Raw genomic sequence first — 17,954 nt, 5'->3', positions numbered from 1 at the left:
TACTCGTGTTCAGTATTTTTCACGCAATGGTCGTATATGTAATGTGTGAACAACTCAACACTACGTATTCGTAACGAAAATGATTTACTCCACTCAGTTATTTTTTCAAATGTGGCGATAGCACGAATCATAAAAATATACTTTGTAAGATATTTAAATAATGTTAACTTAATAAGATAATTACAAACCAAAGTCAACTCAGCATACATCATAATAATCATAAAGAAATAGTGAAATGAGTGCCCCCCTAAACCTGTTGCTTTATTTTCGTAATTTATGCTGATAGTCTTTTGATGACAGTAATGTGGCCTTTGTGTGGAGGTGACGCCCATTCTCCCCAACCTTTTGCAAATATTCACTAACATCTACGCTATTTTATAGTAATGAATATACGACACCAGCTGTGTGCCAACTACACTCTAATGAATCAATATTACTTGGCCTTAATGTCTTTGATAGTAGGAAGTGAAGCGGAGGTTCGTGTTTTATGCACATTAACATTTTAAGGCTGTACAGTATTCTTAAGGCTGTATTTTATTCCTTATTTTCACACACATATATCTATTTACTGCTTTCTTAATGAGATTTTTTTTTTCTATTATACAACACACCTTTCAAAAAATTTGTGTGAGTTTCCAGCCAACTAGTGTGAGTCCGTCTGCTGTAACAACAATCGGTGGCAGAGTGTCTACCTTACAGGAAAAGGCACAATATTTGCATGTGATAGAGAATACTTATGTCCGGTTTGACTAATAATTTTGTATAAAAAATATAAAATTATTGCGAAATTATTGACCAGTCACTGTAGATTGAATAATCACCTATCGAAGTTAGAAATTCAATCCAACCCAGACTCAGTCCATGTGCTTGGAAAGTGCCCGGCACTGATGCACAAGCGGAAGAAACACCTAGGCGGGCATTTCATGGATTATAAGCACTCAAGACTAGAAAAGATAGGCTCTATACTATTTTTCAACAAAGAAATCGAACTTGGAGAAACATTCTAATCCGTCTATGGGGTACAATAGATCTTTTAGGTAGCACAGCACGATCCCTTCTTTTCAATAATAAAAAACTCAACTATTTATTAAATAGTTGAATTAACAATATAATAATTAATTACACACATAATGCACATATGTTAATTATGGGTGTCATACTAACAGTTATAAGTGGATATGAATTCGTCGTCATTATTATACAAATTAATAAAAAAATAAAATTGCATTACTATTATTAACATAAAAAATGTTAACTTTATCTTAAATTATTATTATTAAATTATTATGATTAGTAATTATTGAGATCTGGAACTGTATCTCACCTGAATTCTTGTGTAGCTTGGAAGCTTTCGTCATCTGTTATTGAAAAAACACAAAGAAAACCTTCGCCACTGCGGAAGTAATTATCTCTTATGGCAGCATAGTCTTCTTGACCAGCTGTGTCCAGTATATCTATTTGTACTTCTTCGCCATCTAAAACAACCTAATCCAAAAATCATATTTTACTCAATAATTACAAATAAAAATTATGTCCAACTTACTTTTTTTCGATAACTGTCGGCTTTGGTTGGTTCGTAATCCTCTACGAATTCATCGTACATGAACTGTAACGTCAGCGCTGATTTACCCACACCACCGCTGCCCACCATAATCACCTTATGCAGCGCGGGTCCAACAGCAGGCTTTTTACTCATATTTATTAGAGGTTACTACTGTGTTCTAGGGAAAGGGAGTGTGTGCTATGGACTAGACTAAAGTATGCAGAATCTTGAAATAGGAAACAGTTGTGGCAATAAATAAAAACTGAAAATAGAGTAAAAGAAGAAAAAATATTATTAAACTAATTTAGAAGACATACTTTTTGATTTTTATTTAACAGAAAGAATATGTTTCGTCTTTAAGAACATAAGATACTTAAAAACTGCACACAATACTACGAACAGCGGTGAACACTACACAGCCGGCCGGCCATAAAGTAATTATTGGCCATTTGCCATATTTCAAACTTTTTTTATTATTAATTAGTTGTACTTTTATGGTTACATGTGCTATTCAAAAAGTCGGTTGAATAAACTTTGAGTTCTCTTTTGCCGGCATTACTTCTTCTCTTTTTTGTTGCAAATTATTTAGAAACACAAAAAACTTTTATCATTTTTAATAAAATATTTTTGATTAAATAATGTACTGAGTGAATTATTATTTTATTTTTACTATAATTAGCTTTATTAAGAACTCTGCTCCAGAACAATTGGGACTTACCGCCTATTTTTGACATACAGTAAATGAATAGAAGAAAGATATTTGAATAGAAACCAAAGAAAGTTTCTTCATCTCATTTGTTAATCCTAATCAACTTTTATATGTAAATTTTCATTTGTCTAAGTTAATCTTATTCAGAGTTAATTCTTTGTCTGGAGAGAACTTGTCGGTGACATACTTGTAATATATGTTCCGTGATTTCTTTTATGGTAGCGCCTATTATAATCATATGACTTATTGTTGAATCATAACCGATCGTAACAAATTTAAGCAGATCTACATAGTCCTTGTTTAAGTTACTACAAGAACTCTACGTTTTCTTGTCAATAAATAAATAAAATCATTATAAGAGAATATACAAATCTTCATTGTATATTGTTAAAGTTCTAATAAGGAGAAAGATAAACATCGAAGAATTTTTGTGTTTATTGTGGCAATAACACAAATATATTGGTACTCAAGAATTATCGATATTAAATCAATAATGGACCTACGTCATCAACTCATGTAATTGCTAATAGTTGACCCTCACTATGTTTGAAAAGTCCTCATTACTTTAGACCCCACCTTATACACATACATCGCTGTTCCATGTTATACTATACTTCCCCAACTCAATCGCTTCCTCATCAACGTTCATATTATGAGATATTTTTAACGTTTGATTTATCAGATATTTATACTTTATAGACAGTGAAATGTTATTCGGATGTATACTATTATAAAAATTAACAAAAGCATGTTAATCAAGATTTTTCTGATATTCATCATTTCTATTTGTAAACATCATAATAGTCATAAGTCATATTTAGTAATTTTGCGAATAAATCAAAGTTTTTGTAAATGAAATGCAAATGAGTGAATATTGGCGACAATAAAGTTTGATTTCAAAAACAAACTGTGATCGATTAATCACAACACATGCCAAAAATATGAAATGAAAAAGGTTTTAAGAGTAGTAAAGTCAAAAAACACAAATTATAGATGCGATACGAGGCATAATTTAGATAACATTTAAAACATTTATGAACCAGCAAAAAACGATTTAGAAAATTTATAATTTGCGATCGAATTAGATTTGTGAACAATTTGGAAGGCAAGTGAATGAAAACTCTGAATTGTGACTTAGCCAACTGGCTAAGTTGAATGAACTCTTTCAGGTGTGCATTTCTCGAACTGTTGTCCGATATATTTATTAATCTACAATAAATGTGGAAGCTTGAAAGATATTGCATATAAAAACGAAACACGTTTCTCTCGAAGTGGTTGGACTTCCAAAGTACACAAAATTATTCCGTGTAATAAGCAAATCGAAATAAAACGGCCTTTGAAACACTGAACACGTAAGCTGGATTTTTATACGGATTTTTATCTGCTAAAAAATGAAAATTGCCTATCGATGTAAGTTCACACACGTCGTTGTTTCCTTTTTCATCTTGAAATGCAGCTGCACAAAAGTATCTCAAGTAAACAATCTAATAAATGCGCTGTGAGTCAGGCAGTTGCTTGTAGTTTACAACGAGTATGCATTGAACGCCAGAGATTGATGGTGCAATAATAAAAACAGACAGGAAAGGGAGATAAATAAATATCACATTTATCACATTTATCACATTTACTACGACTGATATCGAAATAGAAATTTTAATTGGAACTTGAAAAAAATTACTTTAACTTCATGTTTTTATTTCGATCAGGTAAACATTAATCGATTTTCTACTCAGCCGTATGTGCAGATTATGCTTTAAATGTGAATTTTGCAAAGAATGACTTTACGGATTAAAGCGTTTTCAAATTATGTGAAGAGATGGTGATATATGTAACTACTCGTATATGATTTTCAAGTTTCGAGAGAAAGTGGTTCAATTTTTTTTATCAATAATTGTATGTATATGTACATATGATTCTATCCTAATAGATTCAGTATAATCTACTCAATATTATATATTATGTGAATTGAAAGCGTTGACATTCGATGAGTAACTGGCATCTTTTAATTTACAATCCACAGTTCACAAAGAATTTGTTGCTGGCACAACAGAGCGCCTAGAACCGTAATCATGCCTTTATTCCTCTACTATCTTCTTGTCACATGAAGTAGAAAAATTCTGTCATATCTGATCTTGTGTCAATTTCATTCTTTTAATCTGTCAAAGAGGAGCATGTGTAATGATCAACATCACTACAGGTACAAAACATATAATTAAAATAAAATTCTCTACAATAAAGCAAAAGTTTCAGGAAAGTCTGTAGTTACCTAACTATGATCACTTGTACCACTCCCACATTTTTAAGGACAATGAAGCAACTTTTGTTACAATTTGAAGACTAAAGTCTTCAAATATATATGTGGTATAGAAAAAATTTATTATCATTTTCTCTATGAGTTTTTAAAGTAGTTGCAGATAATAAAAGGAATCATTTATTTTAAAAGGATCTGTTCAAATTGATAGTTTTGATATATTTAGCAATTTAAGCTCCATTGAAAGCTTTAGTTAAACTTAAATGGAATATATTAGAGATAAAGAAGTTGTAAAACATATTTATAATTTTTCTTTAATAGAAATGAATTGTTTGTTTAATCACTCATTGTTGATATAAAATTTGAAACAGTTTTTAATTAGAATATAGAAAAAGTTAATAAAAAAATTCATCTTCAGATAACAAATAATCTTACTCATACTTCATTTCACGTCATACTAATAATTACTCATACCAATTTATCAGCTTTTCTCAAGCAACAAATATCTCTTAATTAACATTTATTATTTAAAAAAAAAGATTAAAAATTAAAAACATGAAAAACTTCACCGCAGCTACGACATAAATTTTTCAATATGAAAAAATCGAAGCCACACCTTAAACAGTTAAAATTCTTAACGAAAACTAGAAAATTTTAAACAAATTTTTTATTTGAATTTAGGTTCATTAAAAATAATAAAAATGAGAGACAATTATGAAATTTAAAACAGATATGTGTGAAAATGAGGAATAACATCAACATGTGAAAATTAAAAAAACAAATTAGTCTACACCTGTTGTTGATATTCATATATGACTAATTTTCGAGGCCTAAAGCTCAAGTCTAGTTCTAATACAAATGCTGTTCATATTCGGATGTCTCGAATTTTTGAAATAGTCCAAATGTCCGGATATAAAAGATAAGTTTGTAAAGTTGAAACTACCTGTATAGTCCCTATTGGAAGTGGTGTGGAGCAATTGGACGGCTCGTTGGACGAGTTGCTTCGAAACGTGAGCCAGGCTACTCCTAGAACCACTTGTCTACCTTTACCCAATCACATCCTAATCCAAGCATCATTATTGTAATTCTTTTTATGTTTCCTGATATATAGATCTTCATGGGTAACAACAACAACAGTATAACAGTACAACAATAGTATAATCTGTTTGGAGAGTCCATTTTGCAGCAAATAATTCGAATCATGAGACGCAAGTTTCAATTTTTTGCATTTTATTTTAATGAGCCGCATAACACACCTTAAGCTTTAGTTCATGCTCGCTGGCTTACATGGATTTAACTTTCTAAATATTACGTCTTCTAACCTGTATTATCTACCCTTGATGGCTGAGGGTTTCAACCAATGACCCTTTACAGAAGTGGATTGGAATCTTTCACAATTTATTTTTTTGACGTAGTTTTCTTGAGTCATACCTATCAATCTTACTTATGGTGCTTTCCACCTACTCCAAAACAAAAAAGTTTATAAAACTCAATACAGTAATGCCTCTATATAACACGATACACTTATAACGCTTTTTCATATTACGCGATTTCAATTCCGTAATATTTGTGCAGTTCATAATTAGCTTCGCGTACCTTTACACGTGTGCATACGGGGTATACGGGAATACCCCTATAACGCGGAACCAATCTATAGCGTTATAGAGGGGATTACTGTATATTCAGAATTGTTTTTCTAATCTCATATTCGTATGAGATATTCATAATCGCCAAATAGTTTGTTCGTATAGCAAATTATTTCAATGATAAAAGCTAGTACGTATACAACCTTATATTGAAACTAGAATAGAAAATCTGATCGAAAATTACTTCCATAAAAAATAGATTTTAGATGCTTGTACGAAACCAATTTGTGAAACTAACCAACAAAGCTAAAAAAATATTCAAATTGAAATAATTTTATTTCTAAAAATGTCGAAAAAATTATTCGTAATTTGAGGTCTCAACTGCAGCAACTGAACTCGTTGCGGCTTTGTTTGAATTGGAGTTAAACCGTGTTTTGCAGCTCACATTTGCTGTGAGATACAATACTTTGTCAACACATTTTAGTTTGGAATTCTGTGGTTTTGCTAACTTAGGTAACATCAGACATCAGACATCACTGCCAACGAAACTAACCTAGAGTATTTTGGGTCACATTCTCGATAAAACACGTACTCGTATAAATTCATGAGGTACACAGCATGTATAGTTTGAAGTATTTCAAGGTGTGACACGCTGAGATGTGAAACTACACCGAATAGCAGTTTAACCACTGAAAAATATTTATTTTGGAACAAATTTTATTAAATTTTATGAAAATTCAATTATTTTAATAAACATAAAAAGGGTTTATGTGTGAAACCACGTAATTTATTTATTTTCAAAAACAAAAAATACAAAAGACTATGAAATATAGAAATTTTATTCAGATTATTTGGTATGAAATCGTTTTTAATAAATATTAATATCAAAAGGGAAGAAGAAGAAAATCTAATAACTTGATTAGGTTGATACAAATAACAATACCGAGGTTTATACTGATATGTTGGTTACATACATTTTAGAGACTTTTCTGGCAATCGTATCTGCTAGTTCGTTTCCCTTAGCGACTATGTCCATGCTCAAAACTTCTATTTGAAAAATTATTTAGAAATATAAGTATTTGCTTTTTACAACGAGTAACACATACCCCCATTCTATTTTGGATAGATTAAATCGTATCTGCTATACCATGTTACTAATATATTCTGACAACCATTGCTTTAAGAAATCATATGAGGCAGCAGTCATTGATAAAAAGTTGAATAAAACTGTTGAGTTAAGTGAAGTTCTCGGTTCTACTACTGTATAACACAAATTTCATATTCCATTTCCTGGATCTCCAAGTATTGCTAAGCTAATCGAAATTAGATGCTAACCAAAATTTGCGTTCAAATGTCAAAATGTCTCTCTCTCTCAACACGCACTATGTCCATGTCCTTCTGGTGTTTCATTTGCTGTGTGGCTGCTTGTCAATTTGCTACATTTTTGAAACGTTAACTATGTTGTTCATCGATGTCTTTTACAATTTTGTTTAATATTTCTCATCGCTTATTTTTTTAGAATAGAAATACCACTTTTTTTTGGTGGTATTATTGTTTTTTTAGATAATAAGTCAATAATAATAAATCGTTTAAATTAAGTTGATAAACTTTTCCCCTCTTGTACATATGTTTTTATATATATAGGGAATCATATGAGTTTTTGAAGCAAAACTAAGATAAAGCCAACTTAGAAAACATTAAAGCACAAAATGCTTTTGGTATGAGTAATCAAAAACGATATCTATTAAAAAAATAGAGTATTCCCTTTTATGACTATGCTATGATATGTCGATAGATACAATTAAAATAGTACTTTAAATGCGTAAAGCACAAGACAAGTATGTGTAAGAATTCCGAATAATCGAAAATAAAATCGAATTAAATTCAATTACATTGACAACCGCCAAAATAAACAAAAAAAAATGTACAAAAAAAATTAATTTAAAAACTTTTGTTTTCTGTACAAACGAGAAAGAAACCGCCGCCCGCGTCATATCAATTTTTACCGTATCTCTGGATTCGCTGGCGATGATTAATTAGTGGAACTCGGTCATTCGATTTTTTGCGGCTAACTCAGAAGGAAACAAACTTTTTAGTTATTCATTATCAACAAACTGATTTCGGTTGCAAAACATTTGTTAAACGTTGAAAAAAGAAAGCATTTGTTTATTTTGCTTTAAAACCGACGCCAATCGAAGTAAAGAGAATTTGTTTAGAGAAATACTGGTATTTTCAATGCGATTTTGTTTGGACTGAAATATTGAAAAGTCTTGAGGAAAAATTGGTTTGTTGATTGAGTCACTGTTTAAACAGAAAAACATTACAGCAGCAACAAAACAAAAATAATTAATCAAATTTTGCTTTGACTCGAAATGTTGGCATCCATCAGATATGCACGCAACTTCCCAAAAATAAAAGCATTTTCCAATTTGTTTTTAAATATTTTCACTAATTTTCCTCTTATTTTTTTTTTTGTTATTTGTTAGTGACTATTTAGACTTCTCAACTATAGCATAATAAATAATATGATCAAATAATTGTAGTGCAATTACTAATAATATGATTAGTTGTCTAACTGGATTTATAGTAATTAATTTTATAAATATTGATAAGTAGCAATGTTCTTAAATGGGCTACTCGATTTTGGTTCCTAAATTCCTATGGAGGTTAAGAACATAATAACAATTTCTACCCATCCCCAACCATCAGTAACGTATCCCTAATCTCCAAAAACCATTAGTTGAGAAAACTCAACTCATGAAGCACACAGATCTAATTTGTTATGGACGAGCAAGTGTTCTTCACAGCACCAGTTCCAGTTCCAAACAATATGTTCCAGGAATCGAAGAATAACACGGGTGATGACAACAACATTAATTTAAAAAATTTCTACAAAAAAACTTGCAGTTTAAATAGAATACGAAGACATTCGACGAAAATACATATAAACTGATGAATTCAAAAATTGGACACATGTTCAAATATTTCAAGTTGAGCTATCAATTAAGTATATAGGATATGGGGATATACAAATATATGACATAATATTACTTCATGTAATGGTGGGCGGTTCTAAAGTGCATTTTAGGAAATTAATAATATTTTTCAACTATTACTATATAATGCCAAATTAATACAACTAATAATTATAACCGCAGCTAAGGTACCATAGAACGAAAATCAAAATATCATTGGGTAACTGCAAGGTATCCTTCCTATATTTTGTTTAAATCACATATTGGAGAGATCCACAATTCATAGGCCACTACTTCATTTAAACTTTAGATGCATGAGATGTGTTATAAACTGTCATAGTCGTTAGTCTTGATTTACTAATAGGTCTTTACACTATAGATAAACACGCACAATGATTATGTTTATTTTTTAATACTCAATATTACAGTTGTTTGTAGAATTAGAAAAAAGCATATCTATGGGTTCTACGCACACAGTTATATGTGATTTAATTATCTAGGATCTTAAAAATAACATGAAATGGCTTTTAATTTCATGATAGATAGGTAGTGAATAATTAATAAGGCTGAACTAAAGGTCTCGACAATATATTTTGACATACTGGAACGCTAGAAAGATATATAAATCCAATGGTAGCTCGTCTAACTGTGGTCAATTGGCTTAAACCCCGAAAAACGCACCCGATGTGATGATATATATAAATTCAGTTACAACGTGATTGTAGACATTTTTGAAAGTACACTAAGGTATTATTATAAACCAAATATTAGGGATTTAAGGCAGTGATTAATTATGTTATAGCAAAAAGACTGTAAACAAGTGAGCGAATGTTGGGTATTGAGAGAACAGATTAGATTCTGTTCTCTCACTACAGCATTTTGGCAGTAATCGTTAAAAGGTCGAAGTAATGAAAATAATGAAGACTTTTTCAAACAAATACACAATCACTAATTCAAAGAAGCTAATGCATCAAGTCATATAGTCTGTCTATTAGTTCAATCTTATGTGAAACTGGGCCAAAATTTTTTACTTTATTGTTGAAGCTTTCAGCTTTTCACTTTATTTTTCTACATTGTTTTCTTAAACAACGAAGAACAATAATTAAACATTTTCGTTGTTTAAAGCAATTTACATAAATATTTTTAATTCAGTATTTAAAACAAAAAAATATACACAAAAGAATAGTTATTTAAGAATTTATTTACGACTGCAAGACAATTAAATAACTTTCCATTTCCTTTTAATATCTTTGAATGAAAAGTAAAAACCAGATACAAAATTACAGAGAATATTAATAAAATATAAATCAACAATTATAATTCAACACGAAATATGTATCTTATGTTGGACTGTGTAAGAATGAGTCTAAGATCTAAAATTTTAAAATAGAAATTGAAAAAATAAAAAACAATTAAATTCAAAATATTGCAAAATTATTGAAAATTGTTTATTTTAAGCAAACGAAATTAATTGAGCGATTTAACAACAAAAATGAGAAAATATTTTAAACGGAGATACTTTGCCCCTTTTGTTTAAATTTTAATTCGAAGTGAACTCAGCATTTGATATGAAATTCTATTAAAGTGTATAATTATAGATTATTAAAGATTATTATATAATTAAGCACTTTTAACAGTAAACACGGTAACACCAATTTTCCGTCTTCGCTGTTTTCGGCGTTCCGCGTACAATGAACGCGTTCAGCTATTAAAATTAGCCTAGAAATATCGTGGCATGTGAGAAGTTCACTTCACACTTCACGCTTCCCGGAGAACAAATTTCATTCGTCGTCGATATGAATTTAAAGCACGGTGTGTCTTCATATCAGCATTGACCGTGGTAAAGGCATTTACCCAGTCAACAAACCAACAAACCAACAAACCCGACTTCAACGACGATGCATTGTGTGTAGTTTCTCTTGGGAACAAACGAACGCCTAAACTAAGGCTGAGAGGTATTTCACGTGAGCTCAGACGTCTACAAATCATGCACTTTTCGGTATTCGCTTTTCGCCTTAAGCACTGAACGCTGAGTTGAGCGCTGGTTGTTAAGCTGAGCTTTGTTGTTGTCGTCTTGTCTTAGCGGTAAATTTAGTAAAATACAATGAACTTTAAAGTTTGTTTGTTTCTCTATCTTGCCTGCCTAGCCGTCTTTTGGTCTGTAAGTCGGTAAGTCTGTAAGTCAGTCTGTCTGCCCATCAGTCTCAACCGAATTTGTTGACTTGCCTATTTGCGTGTTTGGGGGTATAATGAATGATTTGCTTGTGTATTTATTTCTGTAACTATTGTATTTTTTGGTTAAACCGAGAACAGCCACATTAAAAATGAATGAAGAAAAAGGTTATCTACGCTTTTTTCATTTTTTTGCCAACGTTAAGAATTGCGTGCGAAGCAAAACTAGCGGCTTTTTGAAGACGTAATGTTTTAAATTAAAAGAAGTGGCTTTTCTTACAAGCTCAGAGAGTACAGCAGTTTACATTTTTGAAGTTTGTTTGCTTGCAGCATTAAGCGGAACAACATAACATTATTCGAGAAAGCAAATGGGAACTGAAAAATTGGCCTGAATTCTATTTTTTTAAATTAATGACGTCAAAATTACTACTTACTTACTTAAAAAGATTTAAAATTTTGTGGATTTAATTAAAATTGAGCAAATTATGAAATTTAGATAAATTGAAATAAGAACTAAGTATCCTCTTTAGGAAGTTGGAAATTTCGTTTTTTTTTTCAACAAAGATGCTCTTCCATTGCTCTTAGTAGAATATATGATTTTCAATTACGAATTGAGAGATACCGAAATGGCCTATCAAACGGTATAGCCCACATTTTCGTACCTTCTTTTTCATCCGAAATTTGTGTATAACAATTTTCGTGTATACAATATATCCTAAATTATCATAGCACTTTATTTTATACAAAATTTTTTATTATTTTATTCTAAACAGATTTTCAACTAAAATCGTTCGGATTAGCTACCTTTTGTAAGATCACTGTTGCAATCAGTCCAGTTGATTAACTCAGTTATAACTCACACTTCATTGGCTTAAATTGAACAACTTTAGATATTTCACTGCTGCTCCATTCTCCCTTCTGCATAACTTCACAACAACTTCTACGATATTCTAGCAGTTATTTTAATAACTCGTCAGCTATTAATCCGCCTGTTCCTAACTTGTACCCTAACTGGTACTCTTTTTAACATAACGTTATCCATCTGTTGAATTGTCTTACGCTTCATTAAATTGGCGAAAATCAAGTAAGTTTTAAATTATTCATTATCCCACTCCACATTTCTTTACAATCCACTATATCCTAATTACGAGTGTCCCCAAAGTCTGTATAACACAAGGGTTAGAAAAAGAATTAATAAATCGAATTCAATTTGAATTAATCTAAATTTTCGTACTAGAACACTGTACATGAAAATTGTCCATACAAGACCCAAATTCCAATAGTATTTGAAGCAACAACTTCAATTGAGTTTTGAAGATTAAAGCCTACTAACCTTACATAAACCAAAAATGTCTGCTTACTTCAAAGGATCAATCAAACATTTATCTCCTATTAAAAGTTGATTACTCCTACTCTGGTTTGCTGTTATGAATTCTTAGTATAAAAGTATTTAAGATGAAAATGGAAACCTAGAAATAATGAAATTTTTAATTAATTTTCGCAATTATAAAACAAAAGCAATCCAAACAAAACGTGCTCCAAGCATAGAAGCACGAAATCGCAAAGATGAAAACTTTATGGATTTTTGCTTTGGTTAAATATAGAACCAAATCCATAGAATCTGTATAAATTGTTTATATTGTTTATATACTGTTTGAGTTCACATCAATTTTGCAATAATATTTCTATGGCAGTGACGTCATTGCAATAAATTGAAATACAATGAAAAGAAAATTACATAAAACATTTATTCAAAAAAAACAAAAACAAAAACAAAAATAAAAACAAAAAATTCAATTCCCACTGTTAAATTATTTAATTAAATTTAAAAGAGTTTCAACTTAGATTTTAATTACATACGAGTAATCAAATCACCTGCTTACGAAGGCTACAGAAACACACGCAGCATGAGAACGACTAAGTAATGCAAGAAGTAGTTAAATTTGACGATAGAGTAATGAATTAATTATGCTATGTGAAAAATCAAAAACAATTGTTATTGTTAATTAATGCTTCACTCAAAGTTGAAGATGACATAATTCTGCTATATTTTATTTCAATTTATAACAACAAAAAAAAAAATAATACACAAAGGTTGGAAATAAAGGCTAAAAATAAAATAATTTTATGCAGTCTTCATGGATTTTCTCACATTAGCATATCAGCAGCACACGATTTTAAAGCGATCGCATATATGCATATTCAATGGATTCCATGCCCTGCATTCACTCGTAAAGTCATTCCGTATAACTTAACAGCGAAAATATATGAAAAATATTTACACAAATCAACGAGGAATGGGAAGTGCAGATACAAATGCTCAAGCGTTGAAGTGCTGAAGTACTTTTCACCCACAAAGGCTTGATTTCTCATTATATTTGAGGACTTAACGTCTCTTTCTTTGTAGGATATTTCTATAGACACATTTACGGATTTATTGTTGTGAAATATGCAAAAAAAAGCAGGTGACACCACTTCAGTTGCTTCCGCAATTCATCCAAACATAAAGTTGACAACAATTATAAATTGTTGACTCTTTCGAGTTGTATTCATGTGAAAAGATGACATAAGTGTTGCTGCATTACCAGTGCTGTTGCTGGTAGACGTTCTCCTGGAAGGTTAATACGAAACTGTTGGTGAGATGACATACAAAAAAGTAAACCAAACCATTGTCAAAGAGTATTGGTAAATTAAAGTAAAACCGACGAAAAAGAATAAAGTGTTCAAATAACTAATAAAAAAAAAATCAATCAATCCTCAACATCGTTTATTTATTTAATTAATTGTTATATGTATGACTTGACCTCCTTAACTCCAGTTAACAACACAAACAGTTAAACAAAAATCAAGCTGCTTTTAAACAGCACTAAAAATACTATACATTAAATAAAAATACTTTTTTTTTTTTCAAACTTCATTTTATTATATACAATCTATTCTATTCATGAATAATAAGTACTACTTATGGCAATAACAATATATGATTGGCATGTATGGGACTACCCAGTGGTAATCACCGCCTTATGAAGAATTACAATTTCTAGAATCTATTCGGCAAATCAGAAGTTGCGAAGCGTATTAATCTACGAATGTTAAAAATACCACTCGTTAGGCCTGCGGCAAGGGGGTTAGGGTGAACTACCAGTCGTGAGTGATAGTTGCTGCTTATTTGCTGTATTGACTCGTACACTGTAGAGATGCCAAGATCATGATGTAGGACGTTATTCGGGATAAACCATGGGGCGTCGGCGCAGATACGTAATATTTTTGATACTATACTATATTACAAAACACTACAGATATCAGATTAAAAGGAACTTCAAAATTCACTTAAGATAAAGAAAAATAAACAAATCCAGAACTACGTTACCAAAAAGTAATATGATTTTTCCTATTTTATAAATCTTGAGATGTCTATAGCTCATCTATAATCTGATAACAGTTGTTGGACTTTGTCATTAATTAAAATTAACATCAGTGTTAAAAAACAAGAGTTGGCAACGCGAAGGTACAACATACCTCTCATATCACCAGGCGATGCCACATGTAAATTCGCAACAATAATATAAGAAATTTGATAAGAAGTAGCATCGAGCCAGAGTAAAGTTAATGCTATTCTAAAGCATGTTGACAAAAATAGAAAAATTAATTAAAATATTAAAAATTAGATTAATTGATAGACATCCACATTTGATTACAATCAGAAAGAACTTTCTCAGAAAATTTATATACTCAACATAACAAAATTTTTGTATTAATGTCACCGCATAGTTTAAATATACGTTTGAAATATATTTCACTTTAAGTGGAAACTTTATTAAGGGCACTCCTATTTTCCGCCAAGTATTTATAACAAATACTGAAGCAAGTAAAATATCAGAAATTATGTTAAAATATTAAAATTATGCTCTAGAGGTCTTCAGCACTCATGCCTAAAACATAGAGCCCATTTTGCTTGTTACGCTTCCAAATACGGGCGAAGGGAGACATCAGCATGTGACACTGCATAATTTAAACACAGCTTACTGAACTTTTATTTGCGGAAGTTTTAAAAAGAAACTCATAAAAAGATACAAATGTTGCAACTTAGTTTATATAAGCAATTCTGCAGAAACAGTAAAATAATGAAATGAACATGAATACCGTACACACACGAACGGGTTAAAATCTCATTAAAAACAAACTCACAACACAAAACTAAAATTCTCCATAAAAACATTGCTTCAAAGAAATGCCATAACTTCTTACCGCGAAGACAACAAAGACTTCTTCCCCGCATTGCTGGCTTCTGAGTAGATTCGAATGCTCCAGTTTTCGATGGGAGCAATGGTCTTCTTTATTTACCTTTTTTTGTGTTGCGATTACGATTTATTTTTAAGCTAATAAAGCCAATGAAGAAAGAGAACCAAGAAATGTCCGCATTTGGTCAATTCAGTTTCAGCTTCCGCTTTAGTTAAAGCACCTTTGGAACAGTGTGAGAATCTCGCTGGAGGCAACAGTTGAGAGCAGAAGTGTTTAGGTGTAAATGGCAGTTACTACACAATCAACTGACACATTTGTCAAGATAGCACCAAGTTTTTCCCATTTTGGTGGTTTTATGTCTTACTCGTTTGTTTCTTTTCTGTAGATGATGAGGCAATCTTGAAACGTCTTCTATTATATTTAATATAAAAATGATAAAATCTGAATGGTGTAAAAACAATATTTAGTATAAATTGCAAAATTGAATTAATGTATATTATTTTATGATTTTTTAGAACAAAAAGGAGAAAATATTTTTAAAATAAAAAGGGAAATCTTATTTTGGAAACTTCGAATAATGAAATAAAATGCAAATAATTCAAATAAAATGCTTCATCAATCGAATCTGCAACAATTATAGTTCGTAAAGACAGCACATGTTGTGATACTATATTCCAATACTGCATATTGAAGTTGGGAAAAATAAATACAAGGTAGATAAAAATCGCTATAATTATATTAACAGTATCTGTCATGATGATCTGGTATCGATCATATATTTAAGAGTGATTTACGATATCCATATGTTCATATTAGAAACAAATAAAGGCTGTACCGGATAGGTTCATATATAAAATATATCGCCTAATTAGAGGGCTTCAAAAATTATATTACACTGCATTGCATCATAAATAAGATACCTAATAGTGGTAATCCACCTTATCAATTTTACAGTAAACAAAATTTCACAAAAGATATATGACAGTTGTCCTGTTACTAGGGGTGATCATGTTTGCATCCCCATGTCACTTGTCCACAAGTCTCACGCATCGATGAACAATCTCATTGAAGTTTGATCAAATCGAATGAGTTCTGAGAGATAGTAGGGATCTTAAAGATAATCGGAAACAGCATAACCCCTTTATAACACAAGAGATGTTCGAAAAGAGAACTGAATTTACGTACATTGCACTAAGAATAGCAATGTACAATGACTTTACAGCGGTTAATGCAAAATAAACACAGTTTTTTACATTGGTATATAATGATAGATGAATTTGAATTGATAACTACCTATAGACCGGAACCAAAATGATGTATGGATAAATCGAGAAAAGAAAAACTCGTCTAAATACAAAATACGGTCGGTAAGGTAACGTTATGGCCTTCGTATATGGTTTGCGTACAATATAATGTTCATGAACCAGCATTTCACAAAACACTGCGTGATGACCATTTTAAATTGATTCTTTATCTAACGTATTTTGGCTGATTTATCTTCAAACAACAATAAATCTCGTTCATAGATTAAAATAAGGTACTTTACAGAAAGAGGTTTTACTTTAGCTGTAAGTCACACAAAACAAACGACTAATGGGGGCTTCAGATAAGGGCTATTACAAGAAACACATTGAAATAGAGAAGCCTAGTAATGATTATATTGCTATTAAAACGACCATTATTAATCGAATTACATAAAAGAAATAAACATTTTTAAATAGTTATTATCAGGACTTATTGACTGACGTGGTGTATTCATTCAATCGAACAATTTCTAATAATGGTGTTATTTAAATAGAATGTCAAAATTGACATGACTTTAACAAATATTACTTCCGATATTGCAACTGAAACTGAATCCATTTGTGTAATATTGCACCCTTGTTTCAAGAGAGTACAGTGACTAATAAAAATGAAATGTATGAAAACTATGCGGAAGAAAACAAACTTTTTATTTCTATGGCAACGGTTCAGCTGCGTTTCGAATACTCAAAGAAGGGCGTTTCGGAAATGTGAACATACGTTAAAAGGAGTTTGAACTTTAATCAATACTTTCGTTATTCGTATTTTTCCAAGACTGTAATTTTACCTCTACTTATGAGTTAAGAGGAGTATTTTCTCTTCAAGAAAAACTAACAGAATTTAATCGCTATTAATCCGTAATTATGTGCGATTCTATGAAGTACAATGTGATTATAAAGGCGAGTGAGTCATTAATTTGCCAGTTTTGCGTACTAATTTTATATTAAAACTTTATGTAGTTTTTTTTCAAAATGATATAACACAAATTGCCCTTGAAATTGAGTATACACAATACTCATAGTCACACTTACTACTTATCAATTTTATCTCAAATCACATAGGAATTTACTGCAATTTTTATATAATTTTTTTGTGGGGAATTACAGTGTTTATGTACTTTATGCGGTTAATTTTAAATTAGTTCCAATGAATAACATATAATGAAACACTCATA

At 30.7% G+C, this 17,954-nt stretch overlaps 1 protein-coding gene across 3 annotated transcripts in view; it reads right to left on the bottom strand.

The window, feature by feature from the left end:
- The window catches only part of LOC119671804 (ras-related protein Ral-a), a 28,812-nt gene that overhangs the window by 6,982 nt on the left and 3,876 nt on the right, over window positions 1-17,954 (bottom strand). For all 3 annotated transcript variants that reach the window (XM_038082598.1, XM_038082596.1, XM_038082597.1), the window contains exons 2-3: window positions 1,544-1,805; window positions 1,325-1,485 (exon numbers count right to left, since the gene is read on the bottom strand). In XM_038082598.1, coding sequence (XP_037938526.1) covers window positions 1,325-1,485; window positions 1,544-1,696 — 314 coding nt within the window. In that variant the 5' untranslated portion in view covers window positions 1,697-1,805. The remainder of the gene's footprint in view (window positions 1-1,324; window positions 1,486-1,543; window positions 1,806-17,954) is intronic.

This window comes from Teleopsis dalmanni, chromosome 1 (assembly GCF_002237135.1).
Source record: "Teleopsis dalmanni isolate 2A chromosome 1, ASM223713v2, whole genome shotgun sequence".
NCBI classification, from domain to species: Eukaryota; Metazoa; Arthropoda; class Insecta; order Diptera; family Diopsidae; genus Teleopsis; species Teleopsis dalmanni.
Note: the sequence above shows the minus strand (reverse complement) of the source record. Positions and strands in the feature narration are given on the sequence as shown.